Genomic DNA, 26187 nt, shown 5'->3' with positions numbered 1-26187 from the left:
CTTTAGCAGCGACATGAGCAGCTTATATTTTGGCGTTGCTTTCATAGTTGTGCTATAATTCTCTGATAGGCTGCTAATCTTAGTCTGTGTTTAGAAGTATGTGTCCCGAGTTCAAGCAGATTATAGGGAGGTTAAGCTGCCTGGAAATGGCTGTCGAGCTCTAGATTAGTGGGGTTGTTGTCTGGCCAGTCAAACATGATTTGCTTTACAAATGCAGCAGCCAGTGTGTGAAGCTCTGATATGGACAAATCCCGTCAGCTTTTTCTTTTTTTTTTTTTTCAGCATTGTTTAACCTGTTTAATAAGATCGGCCCTTATTTTGTGTCTGGACCAGGGAACTGTTGTTCTGAGTTCTTAAAGTAACAGCAACTTTCCGACGCTCGTGAGCAGCCGTTGTCATTTCAAACATTGCTGCAACGATTGTTTCGTAATAAGTAAGGTATATTGATAATACATTTATCGTTTAATTAATTTTGTATGCAAGAATGGCAGACATGAGGTTTTCAGCCCCTCAAATAAAGATTTATTCTGATTTTTATCTGATGATATCCTTATAAACTGAATATCTTTGGGTTTTGCACTGACAAAACAAGACATCCTTTTTGACTTTGAGAAACAGGGATGGATATTTCCAATATTTAAACGATTAATCTAGAAAACATTAGCTAGATTGCTTGATAAGGAAAATACGTCTCAGCCCTACATTTGTACACCAATGAACTCGTAACAAGTTCAGACACAAATGGAAATAGGCTCGCTGTAAGTTTTCAAGTGTTCATTGAGTCTGATAGTACAAGCATTGTTATGACCGTTCAGCCTCCACTAGAAGAAGAACAGACAGTGAAATGAGCTTTAAGTGAACTTTCGCTTCTTTCTCACGTGAAACGCCCGCTCGCTGTGGGTGTCGGAACTCCCAGCTGTATTTATAGGCCATAATATGAGGTGTAGAGCCGCATTTCCTTCATAGGACCTTGCTGTTGGCAGGCTGTATTGGAGAGGGCTCTGTGCACCGTGAAAGCCTGTCATCAAGAACCGCTGCTCTGTGTGATTTATCAGAATAGGATGTGCTCGGATGGTTCAACTCACCCTCGCTCCAAGTTTTCTGTCGGATGTCCTTTCTTCTTAAAGTGGAGGTTAATGCATGACTGTGAGTCGTGAAGTGTTTTTCAAGTACAGTGTTGTTAGATTCAACCCTTTTTAAGCCTGCTGTTTAGGTAACGGACAGCCAGCGGATGTTAGATGGCCGACGACTCTCTCTTGTCACTGTGAATGAGTCAGATGCTTGTCTTTTCTCAAGGGCTGTTGCGGAAGTGCTGGTTTTTAAATGAAACACGTCCTCTGCTCTGGTAATTACAAGGCGCATGAACACTTCACATGCTGCTCTGGTAGAAGGAGAGGGGTTAATTGGTGGTGCAGAGACCTTGTCCAGATGTGTCCAGGTGTAATTTCACTATTATAGATATCAAGGCTCATTGTGTGTACATAGTTGCAGCACATACAGTGGGGAAAAAAAGTATTTAGTCAGCCACCAATTGTGCAAGTTCTCCCACTTAAAAAGATGAGAGAGGCCAGTAATTTTCATCCTAGGTATACCTCAACTATGAGAGACAAAATTTAGAAAACAAAAATCCAGAAAATCACATTGTCTGATTTTTAAAGAATTTATTTGCAAATTATGGTGTAAAATAAGTATTTGGTCAATAACAAAAGTTCATCTCAATACTTTGTTATATACCCTTTGTTGGCAATGACAGAGGTCAAACGTCTTCTGTAAGTCTTCACAAGGTTTTTACACACTGTTGCAGGTATTTTGGCCCATTCCTCCATGCAGATCTCCTCTAGAGCAGTGATGTTTTGGGGCTGTCGCTGGGCAACACGGACTTTCAACTCCCTCCAAAGATTTTCTATGGGTTTGAGATCTGGAGACTGGCTAGGCCACACCAGGACCTTGAAATGCTTCTTACGAAGCCACTCGTTCGTTGCCCGGGCGGTGTGTTTGGGATCATTGTCATGCTGAAAGACCCAGCCACGTTTCATCTTCAATGCCCTTGCTGATGGAAGGAGGTTGTCACTCAAAATCTCACGATACATGGCCCCATTCATTCTTTCCTTTACACGGATCAGTCGTCCTGGTCCCTTTGCAGAAAAACAGCCCCAAAGCATGATGTTTCCACCCCCATGTTTCACAGTAGGTACTGTAGGTAGGGTGTTCTTTGGATGCAACTCAGCATTCTTTCTCCTCCAAGAACGTCTAGTTGAGTTTTTACCAAAAAGTTCTATTTTGGTTTCATCTGACCATATGACATTCTCCCAATCCTCTTCTGGATCATCTAAATGCTCTCTAGCAAACTTCAGACGGGCCTGGACATGTACTGGCTTAAGCAGGGGGACACGTCTGGCACTGCAGGATTTGAGTCCCTGGCAGCGTAGTGTGTTACTGATGGTAGCCTTTGTTACTTTGGTCCCAGCTCTCTGCAGGTCATTGACTAGGTCCCCCCGTGTGGTTCTGGGATTTTTGCTCACCGTTCTTGTGATCATTTTGACCCCACGGGGTGAGATCTTGCGTGGAGCCCCAGATCGAGGGAGATTATCAGTGGTCTTGTATGTCTTCCATTTTCTAATAATTGCTCCCACAGTTGATTTCTTCACACCAAGCTGCTTACCTATTGCAGATTCAGTCTTCCCAGCCTGGTGCAGGTCTACAATTTTGTTTCTGGTGTCCTTTGACAGCTCTTTGGTCTTGGCCATAGTGGAGTTTGGAGTGTGACTGTTTGAGATTGTGGACAGGTGTCTTTTATACTGATAACGAGTTCAAACAGGTGCCATTAATACAGTTAACAAGTGGAGTACAGAGGAGGCTCTTAAAGAAGAAGTTACAGGTCTGTGAGAGCCAGAAATCTTGTTTGTCTGTAGGTGACCAAATACTTATTTTCCACCATAATTTGCAAATAAATTTTTTTAAAATCAGACAATGTGATTTTCTGGATTTTTTTTTTTTTTTTTCTCATTTTGTCTCTCATAGTTGAGGTATACCTAGGATGAAAATTACAGTCCTCTCTCATCTTTTTAAGTGGGAGAACTTGCACAATTGGTGGCTGACTAAATACTTTTTTGCCCCACTGTATATACCCTGTCTGCATTATGGATCAGGTGTGAGTTTTCTACAGCAGATTGAGTGTGACAGGTGTGAGAGAGACTTCCTCCCCGCTCCTCTTGGCCCTTTTTGTGTGTAGCCGGTTCTTTTAAAGGAAGATTAATGAGTGTCTAAGCACACCTTTGCAGAAATAGACTTTTTTTGCTCCGCTGATATAATCGGTGCGGCGGTTGAAGGGGGATAGCAGGGGACAGGACAGGACAGACCTAATCTGCCTCAGCGGGCTCAGTCTTTAATGGAGTTAGTACTTTCTGCTCTGACCTTGCTGGACCCGGTATTACACCAGCATGAAGCCATCCCCTCATGATTCTGCGATACCACCCAGAGAGAGACAGGATCAAAGGTCTTGTTTTTCTTTTGATCATTTCAGAAAATCAAGACCATGATCTGATCTTTTTTTTGCGAGTATCACATGGAGGGGAGCTTATAAAACATATACATTGTTGAGTTCTTTGCTGCAGAGACAGTGCAGCTGAGGATAGTGAAACAAGTTTATTGACATGCGTTGCTGGAAATCTGGTGTTGACAGTTGAAAGGTGAACCAGGGGGATTCTCTTGAAGTGGCCACAAACCTGACATCAGATACATCTAACCAGAGGAATCCTTGCTTCAAGGGACAGACACTTCAAGCTTTTTAACAATGGGTTAAATTCCAATGTGTAATTTAATAGGGATCTGTTATACTGATGAGCCCACGCAGCATTATCAGCAGTTTCACTTTTAGTGTTTTACAACCGGTTGTTTGGCTTTTACGGCCCGAAACGCTGCAGCTTTGATTCTCTCTTGCCCCTATCATCATCCTTGTTTCTATCAGGTTGCTTCTTTTCAGTAAAAATGCTGTGTTAAACCCACTGTTTCCTACCTTTTTTAGAGAACAAGTTAGTGAGTGGCTGCCTGGTGAACATAGCGTTAAGCAGAATCAGATATTTCCCTCTGGAGTTGGTCAAATCAGAGCCAAAAGAAAGAGGATATTTGACTTTGTTCCTGGTGGACACAAACACAACTTCAAAGGAATGATTATGTTGCATCAGGTCGGCTGGATTTGTATTTCTTTCCTGCTCCGTGCACATTATTGGTTCAGGATTATCAAGAAAGTCCGATTTATAAATAGTAATAATATAAAAAGCTCAAATGTTGCTGATCATTTTTTGTTAATTTCTTTAGCATTAATGTGTTTATTCTAATGGTAGATACTGCAGACCGATGTGCTTCTTTGTGGCTCAAACCTTTGTTTAGTTATCTAGTATCAATTGACTGGAAAGTATTCAAACATCTTCCCCCCCCTAACAACTTGGCCATTAAAATCTAACACAAATACAAATAAAATGTTCTACTTGACATGCTTTGGCAAACCAATTTACTTGCAGGTTTCTTGCTGTTCTGAGTTTCTGTCCTCATGATTGACTGCACTTATTTTTGGATCACAGCGTAAGCTAAATTAAATGTAATTTGATTTAATACATCATGTTAAAATGCCACAGTTTACCTTTTCTATAGTCAACAAGCAGAGAGGGCTAACCACGGTTCATTGTTGAAAGCAGTGCCAGCATATTGGTGAAGGGGAACATTCATGACATTACAAGTCCTGGCAAGTTGATTTGTAGTCAGGCAAAACTATGCAAAACTAGGCATGCCTGGATTTCCGTTCTGTTCCTTTTTAAACATAAGTGTCAGGCTCAGTGTCTCCTTTGAGCCTCTTTACTTATGAGTAGAAGGGAAATGGACCTTGTGCTTTAGTGTATTTGTAGCTCAGGTTTGTGCTGCACTTCAGGTTTCCAAGGCTGGTCTGAAATCAGTTTATTTGTCGCTCAGGTTTGTACTTCAGGTTTTCAAAGTTGGTCTGTTCTGAGCTGTGCATCTGTATTCGTGTGCGCAGCCATGCGATATCATGCTCTGGTGTTTGATTGGCAGGCGGTCGGATGGCTGAAATGAGCTGCATGGCCTGCAATGTGTTCTCAGCTCCACATGCTAGGTGCCAGTGGTGAGTAGCCGCTTGATCTACTGCTTGTATTCACATTTCCACACAAAGACTGGCAGGCAGAGCCACAGTACAGAAACGACACACATGCGCGTTTCCTCACACGGACAGAGAGGCAGCAGGGAATGCAATATTCATTCTGTTCTTGCGTGGGTAAAGCTAAAGTGAGAGACATTGGAGCAAACACACATAGACGTATACAGTCAGCGGAGCGATGTGTGCACTTAACATCTGCATGCATAGCACCACAGTAAATGTAGGTCACATAAAAAGGCATATGTGGGGGAAGGTGAGAAGGTGAGAAGTGGAAGTGAAGAGCGGAGGAAGCCTTTCATTATGTCCTCATGCTAAGGCAGAGGCAGGATGAGGGCTAGCATGATATATAGGCAGAGTTTTACCCCTGAGTTATGAGCTTTTTCCTTTGGAAGTGAAAAGTAATAATTATTCCATCCATCAGGGAAAGCAAATGTTCTATAAACAAACATACAATATATCCTCAGCCTTGTCTGGCTCTCCTCTCTTGAAACTATTGCAAACACAGAAACAAGTGAAACCCAGGGGACGTTGGATATAACAGTTACACCTGATTGTTTTCCACAACAAGACAGTTCTTTAGCTTTGGCAGCGTCCTGTCTTCAGTAGCTCATTTATATAGGCTTAGGTAGCCGTTCAGTCTACAGGCTATTCTTAACAGCTGCACTTTAGGGTTTTAAGATGTGATGAAGTGCAGCGGAGAGCTCGGACGCTGGCAGTATAATTACACAGGGAGAAGTCTGATGTCCTAGTCGGTAATAACCTCATTGCCTCCTGAGGCTAAAGCACGGTGGACCTGTAGCAGGGGGTTCATTAAGTGAGGAAAGAGAGAGCATTTATACTGTGCATACGCTTTTCTCTGTAACTCGATTTTCTCCCTTCAGTTTAGGACTTCAATTGGCTTCTGATGTCCTGGTTTTAATCTGTCTTTACTCGTGTCTGCAGTGTCTCATTTTTTCTTCTCTGATCTGAACCACACATATTTTAATCTTTACATGGCAAGAGAAGGGGTGGCCTTACATTGGCTGAGAAGGTTCATATTATCACAGTTGTCATAGAATGAGATAGGATAGGATGGGGTAAGGGATAATGTGCATCGAGGCGGTCATTAATGAAAAAAAACAACCAACAGGGTGACCAGGACCCCGACGCTAAGCACATAATCCCGTTTATACACAGCCACAGACTAAATAAACCAAAGAATTGACTTGAACAAATATTTTATTAATTTAAAAATCCTATTTCTTCTGCTGAGAATAAAAAAAGTGTGTTTCACAGCGTACCAACGGCTAGCACTGGGGCAACACATGACTTAAAATGAATCAGCCCTGATCAAGTTTTAAGTAACTCTCCAACTTTCTTCATGATTTTTGGTAAAATCAAGTTGTGATTTTTCTTGCATAACAGCACCTCTATTTGCAGCATACACAAAGGCAACTATTAAGATAAGATGCAAGGATAGCAGACATTTAAAAAAAAACATGACATCACTTTAAAACCCTTTGAATTTGACCTGGGATTTAATTTTAGGATTGACTAGTGCACCAAAATACTTCAGTGTAACCTTATAACATCATGGGGCCCTGTATATCCAATATGTATAGATTTAAATAGTACAAAATGTATACCCGTATAAGTGCTTCTGCATAACTTTAACAATTTCCATTTGTAGAATTAAATTGCAGACAAACCTTTCTTTTATCTGATGCAGTGGAAATGAGTCTGTATGATGGGGCTTTGCTCTGTGTAAGCAGAGTGTTGATCAGATGGTTAATTTACATTGGTGTGATCTCTGTCTTGTACATAACAGCTGCAAAGGTGAGATTAAACACTTGTTCGCTGCTTCAGAAGCTTACACCTTTTCATCTGACTTGGGAATTAATTCATATTTGTATTCTGTGCATATAATAGCTCAAAAGACTCCCTGAGTGAGTGAAGTTTAAGTATATATAATTTGTGGAAGTGGAATTTTAAGAAGTCATTTTTATTAACTGGATTATGTAAACTCTGCAGGATTTGAACAGAATGTCTAAACTATCGTGTCTTCACTTCTTCAGCTCCAGAGTCAAAGTTTGGTATACTTGAAACGAACAGTCTCTCTAAAAAGAAGCCCAGCTGTTGAGAAATAAGCAACTTTGTTATTATTTGTGTCAAATGATCGTGAGGTAGAAGAAATACTGCATGATTGTTGCAAAGTCATCCATCAGGAGTTTGTGTTCTCATTAATTTAATTTCAAATGCAGCACTTTTATGAATAACATCCAGTTCTGTAGAAGAAGTTGAGTCTAGTTGGCCGTTACCTTTTATAATGCATAACTTTAAGCTTTAATTTCATTTAAATGGATAACTAACATAACAAAGTCACCCCCTTTGCTGTTGTTCTGAATGGAAAGATTAGTTATAGACAGGGGTGCACATAACTGGTACGCAGGTACGCATGAGCGGCAACAATCCGAAATGCGTACCGTCTCTTGTGTCACAAAGCGCATTTGCGTACCGACGTACTTGTGAAGCTTTTCCAGAAGGCGGTTAGATCACCGGACGACAGAGTCGGTCTCCTTGTGCACAGACAGAGCTGCTGTTAACGTTGGTCTGTACAACGGAATTGTGCCAAAACTACGCCAACCGGCTGTGGAGGGAGACTCCCCCCTTTCACTGGAGAACTGCGCTAAAACAGCTGATCACAACGGTCACACTCTGTGGTCACAGAGTACTAACCCCCCCCCCCCCCCCCCCCCCCCCCGTTGACGTTCGTGATACAGAGGGCTTCATCAAATAATTTTGAGTGGAGCCAGAAGTTGGAGTACCAAACACTGACTCCAGGTACTCATCTGAGTACCTCACTGAGAAAGTTATGTGCACCCCTGGTTATAGAGACAAAAACTGTGTCTTTCAGTCTGTAAATATGTTTCTTTCTGCTGTCAAGTTGGGATTTTTAAAGGGGCCATATTATTCCAATTTTCAGGTTCATTTTTTATTTATTTTGGGCCTCTATTGTGACATGTTTCCATGCTTAAATCTTCAAAATGGTCTTTATTTTTCTCATGCTTCCTGTGCTGCAGTGCCTCTTTTCACCCTCTGTCTGAAACCAGAGCCCAGTCTGCTCTGATTGGTTTGCTGGCCGGCTCTGTTGTGATTGGTCAACCACTTAAAGATGTCCCGCACCTTAGCCTATCACTTACATTTAGTTGGAGCGCTAGCCAGTATAAAACGCGAGTCCTGCATAGTAAAGTCACCATGTCACTGTCGGAAACAAAGGAGTCCAATGGAGGCGTTTCAGGCGGTTGTGTGTCTGTGAACATTGACTCCCTTTTGGAGCCAACCTCAAGTGGCCATTTGAGGAAATGCTGTTTTTGGCCCTTCAGTATAGGCTTGACTCTTTAGTCAAGTGTTAACCCCCAAAAATATAATTCATAAATAATTCTGGGCCCCAGTAGTGAAAGTGCACACACACACACACACACACACACACACACACACACACACACACACACACACACACACACACACACACACACACACACACACACACACACACACACACACACACACACACACACACACACACACACACACACACACACACACACACACACACACACACACACCCAGCACCCAGCACCCATTTCTATTATGAACTACAGCCCGTTTCTAAAAGTGGCTCCCTCCTGTAATACCTTACTGCGAAAATGTGTTTTTCTCACTTTTCCTTCATGGAGCTTGTGAGCCTCTCCGCTCACACAGGGTTCAAATCGGGACGGAAAGAGCAGGTTGGTGGAACACAGGCGTTTATTAACTCCAAACAATAATATGCGTGGGTCTCAAACGTTGCCCGGGTGGGAAACTTCACAGGTCCTTTGGGGACCTTCCAGGATCCCGCCTACTGCATAACAGAACAGAACCAGGTTACGACATGCTTTTCTTCCCGCACTGATTACCTGATTCCGATCAGCTGTCTGGCCTCCGGCCGAGCCACTCCCTTCATTCCAGCAGCCAGCGCCCAAACCACATCCCGCTGCCACATACCCCCACCGCCCGACTCAGGCCGGGATCCCGCCGGCCGCAAGCTAACTCTCCCCCCCCCCCCCCCCTCCGCCGAGCGAGAGAGGAAATCAGCCACGACCATCCGGTTACCCGGCCTGTGGATCACCTTGAAGTTGAAAGGCTGGAACGCCAGATACCACCGAGTGATCCGAGCGTTGGCATCCTTCATGCGGTGGAGCCACTGGAGCGGGGCATGGTCCGACCAGAGGGTGAAAGGGCGCCCCAGGAGGTAGTACCGCAGGGCGCCGATCGCCCACCGTATGGCGAGGCACTCCTTTTCCACCGTACTGTAGTTCACCTCCCTCTGGGCGAGCTTACGGCTAATGTACAGTACGGGGCGGTCGACCCCCTCTACGTGCTGGGACAAAACGGCCCCCACCCCACTGTTCGAGGCGTCGGTCTGCAACACAAAAGGGAGAGAGAAGTCAGGAGAATACAGAAGCGGCTTACCACAGAGGGCTTTTTTAACCCTCTCAAACGCCAGCTGACACCGCTCCGTCCACTGGACCGGATCTGAAGCACCCTTTTGGGTCAGGTCGGTCAGGGGACTGGTCAGCTCCGAAAAGGACGGGATGAACCGCCTGTAGTAGCCGGCCAGCCCCATGAACCTCCTGACCTCTTTTTTCGTCTTGGGCGCCAGACAGGCTGAAATGGCGGTTGTTTTCTCTATCTGTGGCCGCACCTGCCCGCCGCCCAAGTGGTACCCCAGATATCGTACCTCCCTCCGTCCAACCGCACACTTCTTCGGGTTGGCCGTGAGCCCCGCCTGCCTCAGGGACTCGAGCACCGCCCCCACCTGCTGCATATGCTGCTCCCATGTCTCACTGTGAATGATGACATCATCCAAGTAAGCAGCAGCATATGCAGAGTGGGGACGCAGCACCCGGTCCATGAGCCGCTGGAAGGTTGCTGGAGCTCCGAACAACCCGAAAGGAAGTGTGATGAATTGGTATAAACCATACGGAGTGGAGAAGGCCGTTTTTTCCTTAGACTCTGGAGAAAGGGGAATCTGCCAATAGCCTTTGGTTAAATCCAGCGTCGTGTAAAAGCGAGCAGTGCCTAGCCGATCTAGGAGTTCGTCGACCCGGGGCATTGGATAAGCATCAAATTTGGACACCTCGTTCACCCTGCGGTAGTCCACACAGAACCGGATTGACCCGTCGGACTTACGTACCAGCACGACGGGGCAACACCAGTCACTGGTGGACTCTTCTATCACTCCCATCTCTAGCATAGCCTGAAGCTCCACCTGAACAATTTTCCTCCTGTGTTCAGGCAGCCGATAGGGCTTTGAACGAATGGCCACGCCCGGGGGCGTTTCTATGCGGTGGTGTATGAGAGAGGTGCGCCCTGGCAGCGTAGAGAACAGGTCGGCAAACTGCCTTTGCAACGAAGCAACGTCTGCTCTCTGGCCCGGTGAGAGATTGTCGCCACAACAGACCGGGGCTACTTTGTTGCTTTTAATGACCTCCGGTCCCAACTCATCTCTCTCAATCACCGTGGTGGCCAGAGAAACCGACGCCACCTCCCTCCATGCTTTCAGGAGGTTAAGGTGGTAAATCTGTGTTGCTCCCCCCCTGTCAGAACGCACCACCTCATAATCTACGTCCCCCACTCGTCCTTGCCACTTGGCGAGTAGTTTAGAGCTAGAGGATGGGAGTAATACAAGCACTTTATCTCCCGGTGAAAATTGTCTCAGTTTCAACCCTCTGTTGTACAGGCGCTGCTGACGTTCCTGAGCCTGGAGCAAATTCTCCCGTGATATCTGCCCCAGTGAGTGGAGTTTTGCTCGCAGGTCCATAACGTACTGTATTTCGTTCTTACTGGTGCTTGGACCCTCCTCCCAGTTTTCCTTAACTAGGTCCAAAACACCCCGGGGCTTCCTACCAAATAAAAGCTCAAAGGGAGAAAATCCCGTGGAGGACTGGGGCACCTCCCGCACTGCAAACAACAGAGGATCTAGCCATTTATCCCAATTACGGCTATCTTCTTGAACGAACTTACGAACCATGTTCTTTAGTGTTTTGTTAAACAGTTCCACCAGGCCGTCGGTCTGCGGATGGTAAACACTAGTCCATATTGAATGGACGCCCAATAGTTCATACAGCTCGCGTAGTGTGCGTGACATAAACTGTGTGCCCTGGTCAGTCAGGATCTCTTTCGGGATCCCGACTCGGGAGATAATGTGAAACAGTGCCTGCGCGACGCTCTTTGCAGAGATATTACGCAGCGGCACTGCCTCGGGATATCGCGTTGCATAATCCACTAGGACTAGTACAAAGCAATATCCCCGTGCACTCCGGTCTAATGGCCCGATGAGATCCATTCCAACTCTCTCAAAAGGCACCTCAATCAATGGTAACGGGCGCAAAGGCGCTCTGGGGATGGCCGGCGGGTTAACCAGCTGACATTCACGGCAAGATGCACACCACCGCTTCACATCTGCGCGAATGCCCGGCCAATAAAATCGGGCCATTATCCGGTGTAGTGATTTGTCGTACCCTAGGTGACCTGACATGGGGTTATAATGAGCCGCCTGGAAAAACATTTCCTGACCGCTTTTTGGCACCAACAACTGGGTATTTATCTCTCCTGTCTGTGTGTCACGGCTTACACGATACAGCCTGTCCCTAACCACCGTAAAGTGTGGGTGAGTGAATGCTGCGTTTGGGTGTAGCTGGGAGCCATCAATACTCACCACCTGGCCGAAGGCGTGCTGAAGGGTCTCGTCCCTCGACTGTTCGAGGGGGAAATCTTCCACGGGAAACACCAGCGGGTCCAGAGGGACCTCCGCGGCCCCCTCCGTGTCCGTTTCCCCCTCGATGTCGTCAGCCTCCGACTCTCCACTAAACACAGCACACAACTCACATTTCCCTGCCGTCCGTGAACGCACCCCCATAGCCCCCGCTAGCTTAGCAAACCCCGGCCAATTCGTTCCCAAAATCAGAGGGTGCGTAAGGCGAGTGCTAACTCCAGCCCTGACTCTATGCTTTTTCCCCTTATAAGAAATTTCCAGCGTCACCTCCGGGTACTGGTGAATATCCCCATGCATGCACACACCTCACCTTCACCCACGATGCTTCAATCAATGCCCCAGGCCGAACCAGGTGCTGATGGATCATCGTCTGATTACAGCCCGTGTCCATCAGAGCCTGGTGTGTACCCCCCTGTATACATACCGGTATACGGTACGTCCCTTCCAAATAGGGGGCGGCAACTGGCGGTCCTGCAACCCAAACCAGCTGTCCGACCTCCATGAGAGGACACTCCCGTCGGAAGTGGCCGGGCTGCCCGCACCGCCAGCAATCCTGCCCTGACGTCTGAGGAGCCCCCCGTGGTGCCGGACGACCAGAAGCGAAGGCCGGACCCTGGGGAGAGATAAAAACAGGAGGGTAAGGTAGAGCTAGGGGGGAAAGTGTCGGGGCTGCGGGGTTGGGGCCGTGTGATGGTGGGGAGGGAAGGGCAGCTGCTCCAGCAAACCTCCTCCTCGGGGCTGGGACGGGTCTGCCCGCTGAGACGGCTGGTGGTCGGGGCTCCTCTTTCATGCTCCGCCGGGGAAGCGAGAGGTGGTCCTCCGCAAGGACGACGGCTGCTTCCAGGTTGGCGGGGCGATGGCACTGGACCCAATTCGCCGTCGAAGATGGCAGGCCGGCGATTAACTGCTCCAGCGCCACCTGCCCGACGACTTCCTCAGCGGAGCGCACTCCCGGCTGGAGCCAGCGGCTCGCTGCATCCAGGAGCTGCTGCGCGTAGGAGAAGGGCCGGTCAGCGTCCTCCGGCCGAGCCACTCCCTTCACTCCAGCAGCCAGCGCCCAAACCACACCCTGCTGCCACAGAGCTCAAACAGCATTTGCATTTATTCATGTTCTGCTCACATCGTCCTGGGAGACCTGGTCTGAATATCAGACGAGTTCACAAATGAATTCAGGAATTTAAAACATCTCTTGACCCCTCGGCTCACGTTGATGTCTGTTTGTCCACAAATTCTTAGCGGACCTCGTGCTGTTGCTTCTTTTTACCCTCAAAGTGATGAAAAAAGCTTAAATTGCAGCGAGGTGAATGTTATAGTAAAACGGCTTTATTTTCCTAAGATGTAGAACAACTCCACTCTTGTGGGTTCAATATTTGATGAGGTACAAGCCCTTTTTTGTCTGTGTTTTATTTTAGAGAATGTGCACACTTGCATCCCATTGCCATGCAGTGTGCAGAAGAGAAGAGGACAGCCTGTGCTCTAGCAGAGCTGAAAACCTGTCATCTTCCTTGTTAGGCTTGTTTATTTTTGACAAACTTCTGAATGCAGAATGTATAAAAACAAATATATGACATGTATAAATGATACAGCTATTTTTATGCACTTGGACATATAATCAAACACAATGAAACACAAAAGCTTATATTTATTTTGGTCCCCTGGGTGTTTGTATATGAGCACAATTTATATACAGGAAATCTAGGTGTATGCTTATGTGCATTTAGATCGGAGTGGGAGCAGCAGTAAAATACATATTCAGTACACCAGTTCAATAACAATACATATTTAAAAACTGGAAAGCACTTTGGTAAACTGGGGTTGTTTTAAATATGCTATATAAATAAACTTGACTTGACTTAATACTAGGCCCAGACACGCTAACAGACATGTTAGGCACATACTGTTATTAATGTCACAAGGCTCAGGACCCAAACGCACGACACCAGAAACAGGTCAGGATTAACAAGGTATTTAATAAAAGGCAAAAACACAAAACGCTCACTAGGAGGATCAAAACTGAGAAACTATAAGATCCAAAAACTCTAAACAAAACATCTACATGGACGATCAAGAATGAAACAAAAGGAGTCTATAAAAAATGGACGAACTGGCACAGGAAGGCAAGGCCAGGCCAGGCCAGGCCAGGCAAGGCAAGGCATAAATGTCTTGACACCACACATACCCAGCTCCCTCCTTACCTAGAAGGCATACAGTTGGGTGACTCTTCTTGATCAGAACCACCCTCTTTTATTAACAATGTCACGGCTGTCTTTGTGTAAAGTGCAGAGTCGTCCAGTCATCCAGTGGAAAGAACATCTCCTTCGTGCCAGGTGCTCCGTTCACTGGGGAATTTTTTCAGCTGATCATCTCTCTGTTTGGACGGCTTTCGTTATGTGAGTAAGAGATGCTGCATTACAGTATATAGAATTTTAGGTTTTACACAATTTTGTAATACAACTGAACTACAGAGCTTTATTTATTGTAGGAGCATTGAAACAAACCATTGCTAATTTGAAAGTCAAAGGCTTATTATTCAGCCTACACATATTGTCTATGTGTAAAGCTTTTCTCAATACATGAATGCACTGTATACATAAAAAAGCACCAAATGCTTCATTATTATTAATATTCCTATCTTTCAAATCACTTTTGACATGAACTATGGGTAATGCTGCTCCAAGCAAAGTGTGTAGTGCTCTCCCCAGTCAGACTGTGAAAGTCTGCAGAAAGTCCGTCTGAGGCCCCTTGCAAACTTGATGATTTGTGGATTAGGACGGCCCATGGCCACTCATTGACTCTCCGGGCACGCGTCCATGTAGTCCACAAGTCTGCAGGCCTGACATTTGGGTTCCGCCTTTGTGGCACCATTTATGTCCTGTCTTTATCCGGCTGTCGGTTGAGAAGAGATCACTGTTAGGTTTGTCATAGAGGTTGACAAAGGCCTGCAGGACATCATTAATTTCAAGGAACACATCAAACACGTCACTAACAGAGGACGTTATGGAAAGTCGCGCTCCAGAGAAACCCCCCGTTCACCAGCTGTACAAACACTGTATATGCTCTCCAGCCCTGCTCTGTGAATGGAAAGTCCGTGCTGGCAGGTTGCTTTTGAATCAGCAGCCACTTTGGTTTTCTTATTGGCAGATGGCCCCTAATAAAAGGTATAGTAGGTCATGGGTGTGGAACTGTTGGTTGTGGGCTGGGCTATTTCTTGGCCCGTAGCGGTGATTTCCTGGAGTCCTGTCATCACTGTTAGGTTCCATGGCAACCAGAGCAGACTCAGAGCCAAACCCCCCCCCCCCCCCCCCCCCCCTTAAACATGGTGGTTACACACTATGGCTTTTGTACATGTATAAGATTTATGTCTTGATAAATGAAATTATTGGAGTTGCTGGAAGGCAGATATATATATTTTTTACCTTTTTACAGAGCTAGCTGTCTCCTTGTTCCCAGTCTTTATGCTAAGCTAACCAGCTCCAGGCTCTAACCTCTTAACATTATATGCAACAATGAAGGTGTTATTTTTCTTTGTGATAGAAAACTGAATTTTATTTTCTCGTACGAATGAAACTACTCATTTTGAATGTGTTGTTTTGAGCTTTAGAAAAAGGTGATGTTCATTTTTCACTTTTTATGACATTATTTTCATGCAAGAAATCAATCAATAAGAACAAGTCTAAACCGTTGAACACTTATTGTCATATATTCCAGATAAAATTGAACACTTTTTTTTATTAACTGGTATTATCGTGAACGATTACTTCTTGCAGTTATTTTTCGAAGCAATTGAATTCTCATCATCTTGTAACAGCTTTTAAAGTGTTAGGAATTAGCTCCTATTATTGGTCACATTGTTGCAAACTTGATTATCGTCTCAGCTTTTTTAGACAAAGTAATATATTTGAAATTGTAACCTTCGACTCTGACAGTTGTGATAGAAATGTAATGCTTTTTATTTAATAGACGAATCACCGCTTTATTGGAAAAAACCCTGCATATTCAGCTCTGACCCTTCATGTTTCCTCGGTTCACTGCTCATTCGCTCACTTTTCCTACTTTTTCCTCCAAGTCGTAAACCATATAATTATCCTCTTTAGGGTAAACGGCCTGCAATCATTTAGCCAATCTCCTCTTCCCTCTTACAAAAGCTTCCTCTTTCTCCCCCTACATCGTATATCCGCAGTGGATCTCAATTTTGCTCTCTGCATGACCTATACTTTTTATTTGTTCGGGCTCCTTTGTTCTTCCCCGTCTCCTGCTAACTCCCACTAAGACGTTTAGTCGTCCTTTGCTGTCTGGCAGTGGCTCGTTTCCATGTTTCCCGTTTTGTACTGTTTCTTTGTGAAGTCCTCACAAAACTAGCTCTGTCCTCCACCCCCGCCTCTCCATCTGTGACACGCATTTATGTTGTTTCACCGCATTTACTGAAGCACACACCCTGATTGCTGCCAGGTGAGGCTACGCACACACATGCCTTCATGAAAAGCTGCCACACACACACACACACACACACACACACACACACACACACACACGCACACGCACACACACACTTCCTCAGTCTGCCTCTGTTGGGCATTGGTGCATGTAGATGCCATTTGTTTGTTGACAGCATTGTCATTGGGCAGCTGTGTGTTCTGCAGCTTGTTTTTCTTTGTTATGTTTTTGTAGGTCAGGCCTGCTGTTGTTGTTTCCAGGTGTTAAATGGCATATTTTTCTCTGAGTAGACATGTTGAAACTGCTACACAGGGGATTACTGCCCGACACCTACCCCACCTGCCAATGGCTTCAAGGCCTCAGGCAGAACACATTATCATATTGCTGTGTTTGTTTGTGCAGATGTGTGTTTGTCTGAGAGATTGCATCAGCTCTTATTTTCTTTCTCCCATACTGTCTCCTCTCCCTCTGGCCCAGTTTCTCCCTGCTGTTTCCCCTCTTCTTCACCGGGGTCACTGGATGAGCTTTGGCCTCCCGTGTGGCTGCGGGGCATAAAGTCCTGTATTTCTGTGTATATCGGGGGGGGGCTTCAGGCTCTGCAGGACGTGGCAGCTTCAGAGACGGGAAGCTGTAATTAGGACGAGTGCAGGCTTAACACTCAGGAGCTTTCTTTTTTTTAAACTGCCACTCTCAGGAGAAATGCTCCCACATTAAAAGACCAAAACTCATAATTACGCGTGGCTGAGAGGATTGTAGTTCCTCTGATGTGAGGAGATTTAACGCTTCATTTATTCACCTTCACTGCTGTGTATTTCCCACTGTAAGCCATCTGCGAAGCTCACGCGTTACACCAGAGTATTAGAGTAGGTCGGGCTGAATATGATTGTGGTCTTTTAATGATTGCTTATTCTATTGCTGTACACAGAAACACAAAGGTAATGTGATGATACGCATGTGAAATGTCAATGAGCGGGTTTGTGAAGTAATGTCGTCATCATAGTGCCTGTCAGTGGAGAGGAACAGAGGTTGTTGTTACAAGGTGATAGACAATGGAGCAGATGTTTTTCTTTTATTATTATTATTATTATTATTATTATCTCCAAAGTATACAAGTACAAGATTTATTTTTTCTGTTTTATGTGACTATAATTTGTGGGGTTTGGAATATTTATTGGACAATTTAATTTTTTTTTAATGGCGTCACCTTGGCCACTTGGAAATGGTGAAATTCACTGTTTCATTTTAAACTAAGATGAATAAATCAATGATTCAAATTCAAAAGATGCAGATAGTGCAGATCTTAATAAACAATTTTCCTGGAATTGAATGTAAACCAACCAAAAAGCTGTAAACATTGTATTGCAGTGGCGGAGAGCAGTGTGTCCAGCTCCATTTGCTGAGCCGCACACACACCGCCCAAAAAGGACCAAACTGAGGCCACTGTTGTTGCTCACTTGGGGACGGTCGACAGTCAGAGGGTATAACACGGGAACTAAAACATGTTTAGAGGAAGTGTGAGTCACTGCGAGCCTAACAGCTCGTAGAGCAAACAGCCCTCAATTATCACACACCATATTAGGCAGATGGGTGAAGCATTATCGGAGATTAGCCCTGAACACGACATGAGATACGCACACACGCTACCGATCTCATGATCCCCCGGCGGAGATAATAGTTGGTTGCATCCCTCTTCTCCGCTCATGTTGACTTTAGTCATGAAATATAATACAAGGCTTGTTTAAAGTTCTAGGAAAACGAGCAAAGAAGCATAATTGTACAGTAAAGTCCATCACATGATTACATTGATGAGGATAAAGCTATATCTAGAAACAAAAAACGGTGACGATGAGAGATTTGAATAGTTTCAGTGTTTCTTAGGGTCAAAAACACTAAACTCACAACTTAAAATGAAAGCATTTAGTTTATTTAATAAAAGAGCACATGTTCAATGTGAAAAGTGGCAGTAGTAATAGATTATTTGCAATTTGGTGCTGTATATATATTTCAAAAAAGAATAAAAAAAGAATATATATATATATATATTTTTTTAAACACCTTGAATTTCAGGGGGGGCGCGGGGCTCCGTTGGCAGGGCGCAGCGCCCGTCCAAGACAATGGTAGGGGAAACACTGAGTTTACACTGTTCAGAAGTAAACACAAACGTCAATGCACCTATAGCTGAATTCTAGTGTAATATAACGATTTAAAAGGTTTAAAGTGCCTGTAAATACTAAATTGGAGGGGTGTTAAAGTGAAATGTTACAGATGAATCCACTAACCTTTTTTAGACTGCAGTTCAGACTGAAGTTAGTTTGATAATCAGCATTTATGGAAAACTATTCACTTCCCGAGTCTGCGTCACGTTAGAGTTAAAGTTTGTATTGACCTTTACACCTAACGATTTCCTTTGAGGAAACTAGAAATCATTTTTTGTTCATTTCTTTAAACCTTTCATATTCTTTGGAATCTCTGATGTCTGAGGAGACTGATGTCAGCCATGTTTAGTTCTTGTTGTAATTGCTTTGGATTCAATGAGAATTGGATTCCAGCTAATAAATGGATCTTAATGAAATGACTCCTTTTTAGTTGAGTGGAGAACAAGTGCTGCTCTGCAGGAGGCGTTTCCCCGTGGCGTCTCTGTGAGCACTGATTGAGTTTCTCATGCACACTGCCTCATGTTTTCATGTGCTCTCTTGACTGTAGAGTTGCAAAATCCGGAAGTACTTTATTCATTACTGCAAAAATAATATTACTGGGGATAAATAAACAGTTATGGATGTGTACTTACTTAGTCCTGCCTTTCTGTTAATATTATCAGTACTGCTTTAATACTTGAAACAGCTTGTTACTGCATTGAGAAGTCTGCGAAATGTAATTGTACCTTTTTAGTACGGACGATAAAGTTATACTAATTCTTAATAATGATCACGATAGCCGTTAATAATTTAAAAAGCAGCCATATACAGCTTCTGAATTCAGGCTGTGTGCATATCCTCCGTGGATTAAGCTAGAATTGCTTTCCAATCATTTAAAAAGGGACACGTAAAGCTCAGTCTTACAATCTTTAACAGTTACTCTCTTTCAACTTACTAAAGAACATCCCTGAGTCCAACATCGCATCCTTTCACAATGTGTGTGGAGGCGTTTGGCGCAGTGGATAGAGCCTTTTGGGATCAGGGGGTCACAGGTTCAAACCCCACTGCAGTCAGCATGTCGTTGTGTCCCTGAGACACTTCACCCCAAATTGCTCCTGTGGGGATTGACCACAGTATTGAGTATGTACGTCGCTTTGGATAAAAGCGTCTAACATGTCATTTCATTTCATTCACATCACCATTAAAGATGATATTGTGCAGCCGTACTTGACTCCACTAACGTGTACCTCTCCTCTCCTCAGATTCTTGTTGAATCCTGGATGCCACATGGTCATGAAGTAATAGAAGCAACCGTTGAGGTGAGTGTTTTAACTTCTGCTTTACTCGTGTTGGTTTTCCCTTTCTCCTCTCAGCTGTTTCACCCTGATCTCTCTCCTTCCTCAGGCCCTCCAGCTGACCTGTACTAGAGTCCTGGCTGTGGGGCTGTGTTGTTGGTGGGCCAGATCTATGTGAGTGAGAGGTGATGAAGTCCAGTATGAGGCAGTGGCGGAGGCTGGTGCTGGTGGGGATGCTGGCCTGGGTGCTCCTCTTCCTCGGCCTCCTCTCCTACTTCCTGGATGCTCGTGTGAATGAGCCGCTGACCTCTGCTGGCTCTTCACTCTCACAGCACCCTGACACGCGTCGCCTGGCCTCCATACAGGCCCCCAATCAACAGCGACCAAACAGACACGAACTGGCTTCCACCTTAACGACGACCTCCCCCCGAGGTGAGCCGGACCCCGACCCCTCTGCCAGATTCCCGACCCCCGACCCCAGCCTGGAAGTGAGCCGCAGCCCCGACAGCGCCCCCTACCAGGACTACCTGGACCCTCGGAGCCTGGCTGCCTGGTCCTCCTTCGGCACAGAAAACGTGGGTTCTCACTCGGACCCTTCAATCCAGAGTCGGGAGAGAATCGCCCACACAGAGCACCAGAACGGGGGCTACCAAGGTGGTGGTGAGGAGGAGGAGGAAGAAGAAGAAGAGATGAATAATGAAGTTGAAGGAAACAGAAGGCTGGGCGGTGACTCCTCAGATCTGGAGGAATTTTACTTCTCAAAGTCGGTCTCTTTGGTGCAGCGGCTGTGGAGGGGCCGAGCGTCCGCCGGCATGCTGAGCCCGCGGCTGCAGCGCGCCATGAAGGACTACGTCAGCGCCAACAAGCACCACGTCTCCTACACGGGGCAACGCAGGGCCACCCAGAGCGCCAAAGAGCTGCTGTGCCAGATGAAGGCGCAGGCCCGGCTCCGGACGGTGGACGGGTCGGAGCCGCCCTTCTCCTCCCTCGGCTGGGCGCGCCTCGTGCCCTCACTCCCTCTGGAGAAACTGCACCAGAGCGCCTTCAAGACCTGCGCCGTGGTCACCTCCGCCGGGGCCATCCTGCGCTCAGGACTGGGCAGAGAGATCGGTGAGTAGAGAGACCACATTTTTGGTGGATTAAAGGCGACCGAGCTCTACAGGAGTTCATCTGTTTTTGTAAGGCAGGTTTACATTTCTAAATTCAAATCATCATTCAAATCATTCAAAACGGAATATATATATATTGCACAGAGTTGATTGGTATTCAAATCATCCTTACTTTCAAAGGGTCAGGAGGTGTCATTTCTAACTTAACTATGAAGTGTTTTAATCTATTTTAGTAAGTGTTTTTTTAATACTTAGGCTTATTTCGTTAACAGATGAACTTACCACAGAATACAAACTCGTATTTTTACATAGAGTATAGGTCAATCACAACCAAGAAACAAGAAAAAGAACTAAAAGAAAAAAAAAAAAAAACATAAAGATTTTGAGTTTTTAAAAGCATCAGCTTTACATTAAAGATGCATTCTAATGCATTTATACAATGTATTATAGCTCTTTCTTCAAAGTCACAGGTTTAACAAGATTACTTTTGTTACATGTTCAAACGTTCGCTGTGACTCGTCAATAAATCCAGCTTAAATGAACCAGGTAGTCGTTTATAACACTAGTGATTAAGACACTCTTGTATAGAAACACAGACACACACAGATGACTCTCACCCGCAAAAGGGTGTGTGTGTGTGTGTGTGTGTGTGTGTGTGTGTGTGTGTGTGTGTGTGTGTGTGTGTGTGTGTGTGTGTGTGTGTGTGTGTGTGTGTGTGTGTGTGTGTGTGTGTGTGTGTGTGTGTGTGTGTGTGTGTGTGTGTGTGTGTGTGTGTGTGTGTGTGTGTGTGTGTGTGTGTGTGTGTGTGTGTGTGTGTGTGTGTGTGTGTGTGTGTGTGTGTGTGTGTGTGGTTACAACATGTGACTTTTTATTTCAAGAAATGTTCCCGTTGTTGCTCAACATTATCTCAAACAGGAAACATTTATACAATAATATTTGTTGAATCTTTTTTTTATAAAACAGCAAACCAACTTATTCTTTCTAAAGACAAGAGAACTTTATTTATAACAGCGAAAACAAAAATGAATGCTGATCTTGTGGTGCAGTTACAGTACATTTTGTTATGTTGGCGAGCGACATAACTGATGCCATTTCAACTGCAGTTTCATGTCTAAACAGTGACTCTTATCTCTGTTATGTACCTTTGACGCATGTGTGCACATGGCTAAATGTCATCTGATCCTACCTAAGTATCACAGTGTGTGTGTGTGTGTGTGTGTGTGTGTGTGTGTGTGTGTGTGTGTGTGTGTGTGTGTGTGTGTGTGTGTGTGTGTGTGTGTGGGAGGTGGTCCCCACGTGCCATTGCTTCCTCCTCCTCCCCTGCATGTATCTTCATCTGTGAAGCTGCGAGAGCACAGTTCCCAATTTGAATTCAAACAAATATCCATAATTTGCATTTGCTCCCATTTTCCATGTGAGCGTTGCTGATTAACTCGTCAAGCTGATCAGGCTTGAGCGTGTGCCTAGTAGGGTATATATCGTTGTTTGAATGTGTGTGGTCTTGGTATGGAGACTTTGGCAGCTTTTCGGTAAGTGTGGAGAGTGAGAACTCAATGACAGATGGCTCAGTAGAAAAAAACAGAACCCCCTCTGGTAACCAATCAGGCTGCTTCACATCACATATAGCTTCCGTGCATTTCCTTGAGGATTCAGCTGCTTAAAGCAAGAACAATCTTTAATATTAATAGCTTTATGCATTTTATTTATATATTTACAAGAAATATCTTCATACTGACACCGTTCTGAAGACGCTAGCTGCCCCAGATAAGGTTGTCCCAGAAAGGGAGGCAGAGGAAACGACTCTCAGTGAAAATGAGATGCAGTGAAGAGATGCAGAGCTACATCGACCTCTGACCCCGTGGTCACAGTGGGATTAACTCGTGGTGCTGTGTCAGAAGAAACATCAGCACTGCAGTCTTTCAAAAGTGACGCCTCAACTCGCTGCAAGAAAATAAAAAGTCTTCCTAAAGTCAGATTATGTATAAAGCTGTAGGTGCAAACAGGTTTCCTGCGCAGTTACAGAAACACAGTTTTGCGTTTAAGTAAAACTCCCAGACCGCGTTGTTGCTTTGGATTATTGATGGATATGTTTTCTGTTTTAGTGCTGGAGGATGAAACACATTTGACTGAGTGCTATTTCTTATTTTTAGAAGCAAAGGAAAGAAAGGCAGGCTTCAGTTGTGGGCAACCAGGCCTCGGACTTAAACTCGGCAGGTGTTTGTGGATCTCTGTCGATGCATCATCATCCCCCATGTTTGTTTTTGGCTTCTATTCAATAATGTGACCCGTTTGCACATGCTCATAACCAACACGAGTGAATGTGTCTGCAGCAGCACACACGCCTCGTTTTGATCGTTCACACCTTGTGAAAAAGCAATTCTAAACATCACATTGGCCATCAAAAAGTCATTATGAGAATATAGGAAAGTCGTCAAACAGCAAATTGTAATTTACGAGTGTTCAGTCTCTGAGGGGGAAACTCATACATCTTGGTGTCAGGGTATTGGATCAGTGTGTCATCATCATGCTACTTAGTTCTTAAGAAAAGAGATTTTTCTTGACAAGGGGACTTAATGACTTGAGGAATGAGATACATTTTGGAGCTGATTTATTATTGAACAGTGTTGGAAAAAGCTTGACTTTGTTACATTTATTCTCAGGCTCAGCTATCACAGAAAATCAAACTGCGTCGGTTCCCACTCTAGCTCCTTACTTCGCTGTCTTTCTCCGAAAAGCTTGCATAGCATCAACACTTGCAAGATGCAGCTTTCGATTGTGACACATAGCGAAAGAGGAATGTGACCACATAGCTGTTTCCTGTCTCACCTGCAGGTTGGCTGACATTTAGATGCTCAGGTTTCTCAGTGGCTGCAGCACATCCTGAGAGAGCTTTCATTCTCATGTGTGTATGATGTGTGACTGCCATCATGTGGCGGCCTGATCAGACTGCACCCCCTGTATAATGTGGGAGGGAAATTACAAGCCATTTACAGCAGGGGTTTCCAAACTTTTTTCACCGAGGGCCACATACAGAAAAATATACAAAGGGGTATATTGCCTCCATAAGTTCAGTTATCAGTTGGCAAAATCAATCAAATTGTGCTTGTGAGTGTTGGCAGCTCATTCCTTAAAACAGAAGCCTCAGATTGATTATAATAAGGAGAAATAGGAAGGGTGTATTTCAAGCTTGTTATGTAAATAAGTAATTGGGGTTTTTTCTTATGAATATGACTACTTACTACTGTGTAATATATGTTTACATTTATAGTTAAGAAGTACAATATAAGATCAGCACAAGTTTCACTTGTCGGCCATGCTGTATTCCATTATTACATGACATGTCACTTGTTAGACGCTTTTATCCAAAGTAGCTTACATACTCAATACTGTGGGCAAAGTTTCTTACCCAGGGACACAACGACATGGTGACTGCAGTGGGGTTTGAACCTGTGACCCCCTGATCCGAACACCAACGTAGAATCCACTGCACCACACGCCACTCATTATACTTTTTGAAATAGCTGAGGGCCGATTCAAAATGGTCCACGGGCCGCATTTGGCCCCTGGGCCGTAGTTTGGACAGCCCTGATTTACAGCATTATTCAATGAAATGCCCTGTAGCACACATTGTGCTTGTGAAGTGCTTTAGTGTTTACTGTTGTTGACAGCCTCATCCCACTATCTCACATTTTTAATATAGTTTTCTGCAAATGTAAGCTCTTTTTTTTACTAATTGGTGTTGTTGCATCTGTAGCTGTGATTGATCTCAATGTGTGATGTGGTGCCCCCCTGTGGTGGTATTTTTAGAAAGCACTGTGGTCGAATTGCCTGAACATCTGACCTGCTGCTATTAAGATATGAAGGTCTAAAGCAACATTCAACATCAAAATAATTTCCTTTATAAATGCATAATATCTTCAAATGGCATTTAATTTAAACCAAATACATATTTTTTTAAACAGACAATTTTATGTTTTATCACAAAGGTACGGTGTCAAAATATAAATCTACACCACTACTTATTACTACGTTTGCAATCCTGTTACCTCATAACCATAACCACGTCTAGACTTAGTCACATAAGTAATGTTAATACATCATGTAACATACTTTTTATTAAATCTAATCCTGAACCATGATATTTTCCCTAACCCAACAAAGTAGTTGTGTTGCCTCAATATTACCATCTATTCCTATTTTCACAACATGCTTAAAACTCCTCCCATTTCACAGCATTGGGTCATGCAGTATATATTGCTTTGGAATTTATTGGCGAACCGCCTCTCCTGGGTTTTATTTGTCAGGCTTAGAAGTTGGTATCCAAACTTTAAAACATAAACAGACACCTAGCTTTGAAGCAGCCACACAGGGTCAGTGACAGTGTCAGCTGTACAGAATATTTTACAATCAACATAACTATTTTTGAGTTTACAAAGCCACACGTCACATTTAACAAGTCTGAAAGAGCCAGAATAGAGTAAGTTGATCTTAAACTGTAAAACTCATTCATCATGAGAACAGAGGAATATAACATGTCAGACATTTAAGACTCGACAAGCGCCACCTGAGGAGCCGTGGGCGTTACTCTCGTAGACACTGATAAATGAACCCTTTAGCTTTAAATTAATCAAACTTGTCATGACAGAGTATGAGGAATGGTGTTGTAATACTACTTCACTGTATGTATCACAAGATGTATACTTTATGGCAGTTGCTGATGATACAAAACACCAAACGTACTTTAAAGGGGTACTATTATGCTTTTTTAGGGGGGGTTTCACTTCCCTCTAGTGTGTTATATAGGTTTGTGTGCATTTACATGGTCTGCAAAGGCTAACATTCAATTATTGCCTCCATTGGACTCCTTTGTTTACTTCTGTAACATAATGACATCACTATGCAACACTCGTGCTTCTATGGGTTAGCGCTACAACACATTGTACGTGATAGGCAAAGGGACCGGGCATCTCTAAGATGTTGACCAATCACAACAGAGCCTGCCAGCTAACCAATCAGAGCAGACTGGGCTCTGGTTTCAGACAGAGGGTGAAAAGAGGTGCTGCAGCACAGGCAGTATGAGAACAATAAAGAGCTTTTTGAACATTAAAACGTGTCACAGGAGAGACACTACATACAAATATGAACCTGAAAATGAGCAGAATGTCTTCTTTAAACCTGACCAGTAGACTAACCAATCCCCTGCCTTGTGTTTCTCGCACTCAGTTGAAGAAAGCCAAAGTTTGCTTGTCAT

General features: G+C 44.4%; 1 protein-coding gene across 3 annotated transcripts in view; it reads left to right on the top strand.

Moving 5' to 3' along the window:
- The window catches only part of st6gal2a (ST6 beta-galactosamide alpha-2,6-sialyltranferase 2a), a 52627-nt gene that overhangs the window by 4174 nt on the left and 22266 nt on the right, over positions 1-26187 (top strand). Inside the window, exons 2-4 of one of the 3 annotated variants that reach the window (XM_079663929.1) lie at positions 14242-14353; positions 19795-19851; positions 19937-20937. In XM_079663929.1, coding sequence (XP_079520055.1) covers positions 20016-20937 — 922 coding nt within the window. In that variant the 5' untranslated portion in view covers positions 14242-14353; positions 19795-19851; positions 19937-20015. Of the gene's footprint in view, positions 1-5064; positions 5135-14241; positions 14354-19794; positions 19852-19936; positions 20938-26187 lie in introns of all 3 variants that reach the window. The other 2 variants (XM_079663930.1, XM_079663928.1) reach the window with 2 other exon arrangements.

This window comes from Notothenia rossii (genome assembly GCF_949606895.1).
Source record: "Notothenia rossii genome assembly, chromosome: 2".
Taxonomy (NCBI): Eukaryota; Metazoa; Chordata; class Actinopteri; order Perciformes; family Nototheniidae; genus Notothenia; species Notothenia rossii.
This window is presented reverse-complemented; position numbering and strand designations above follow the sequence as displayed.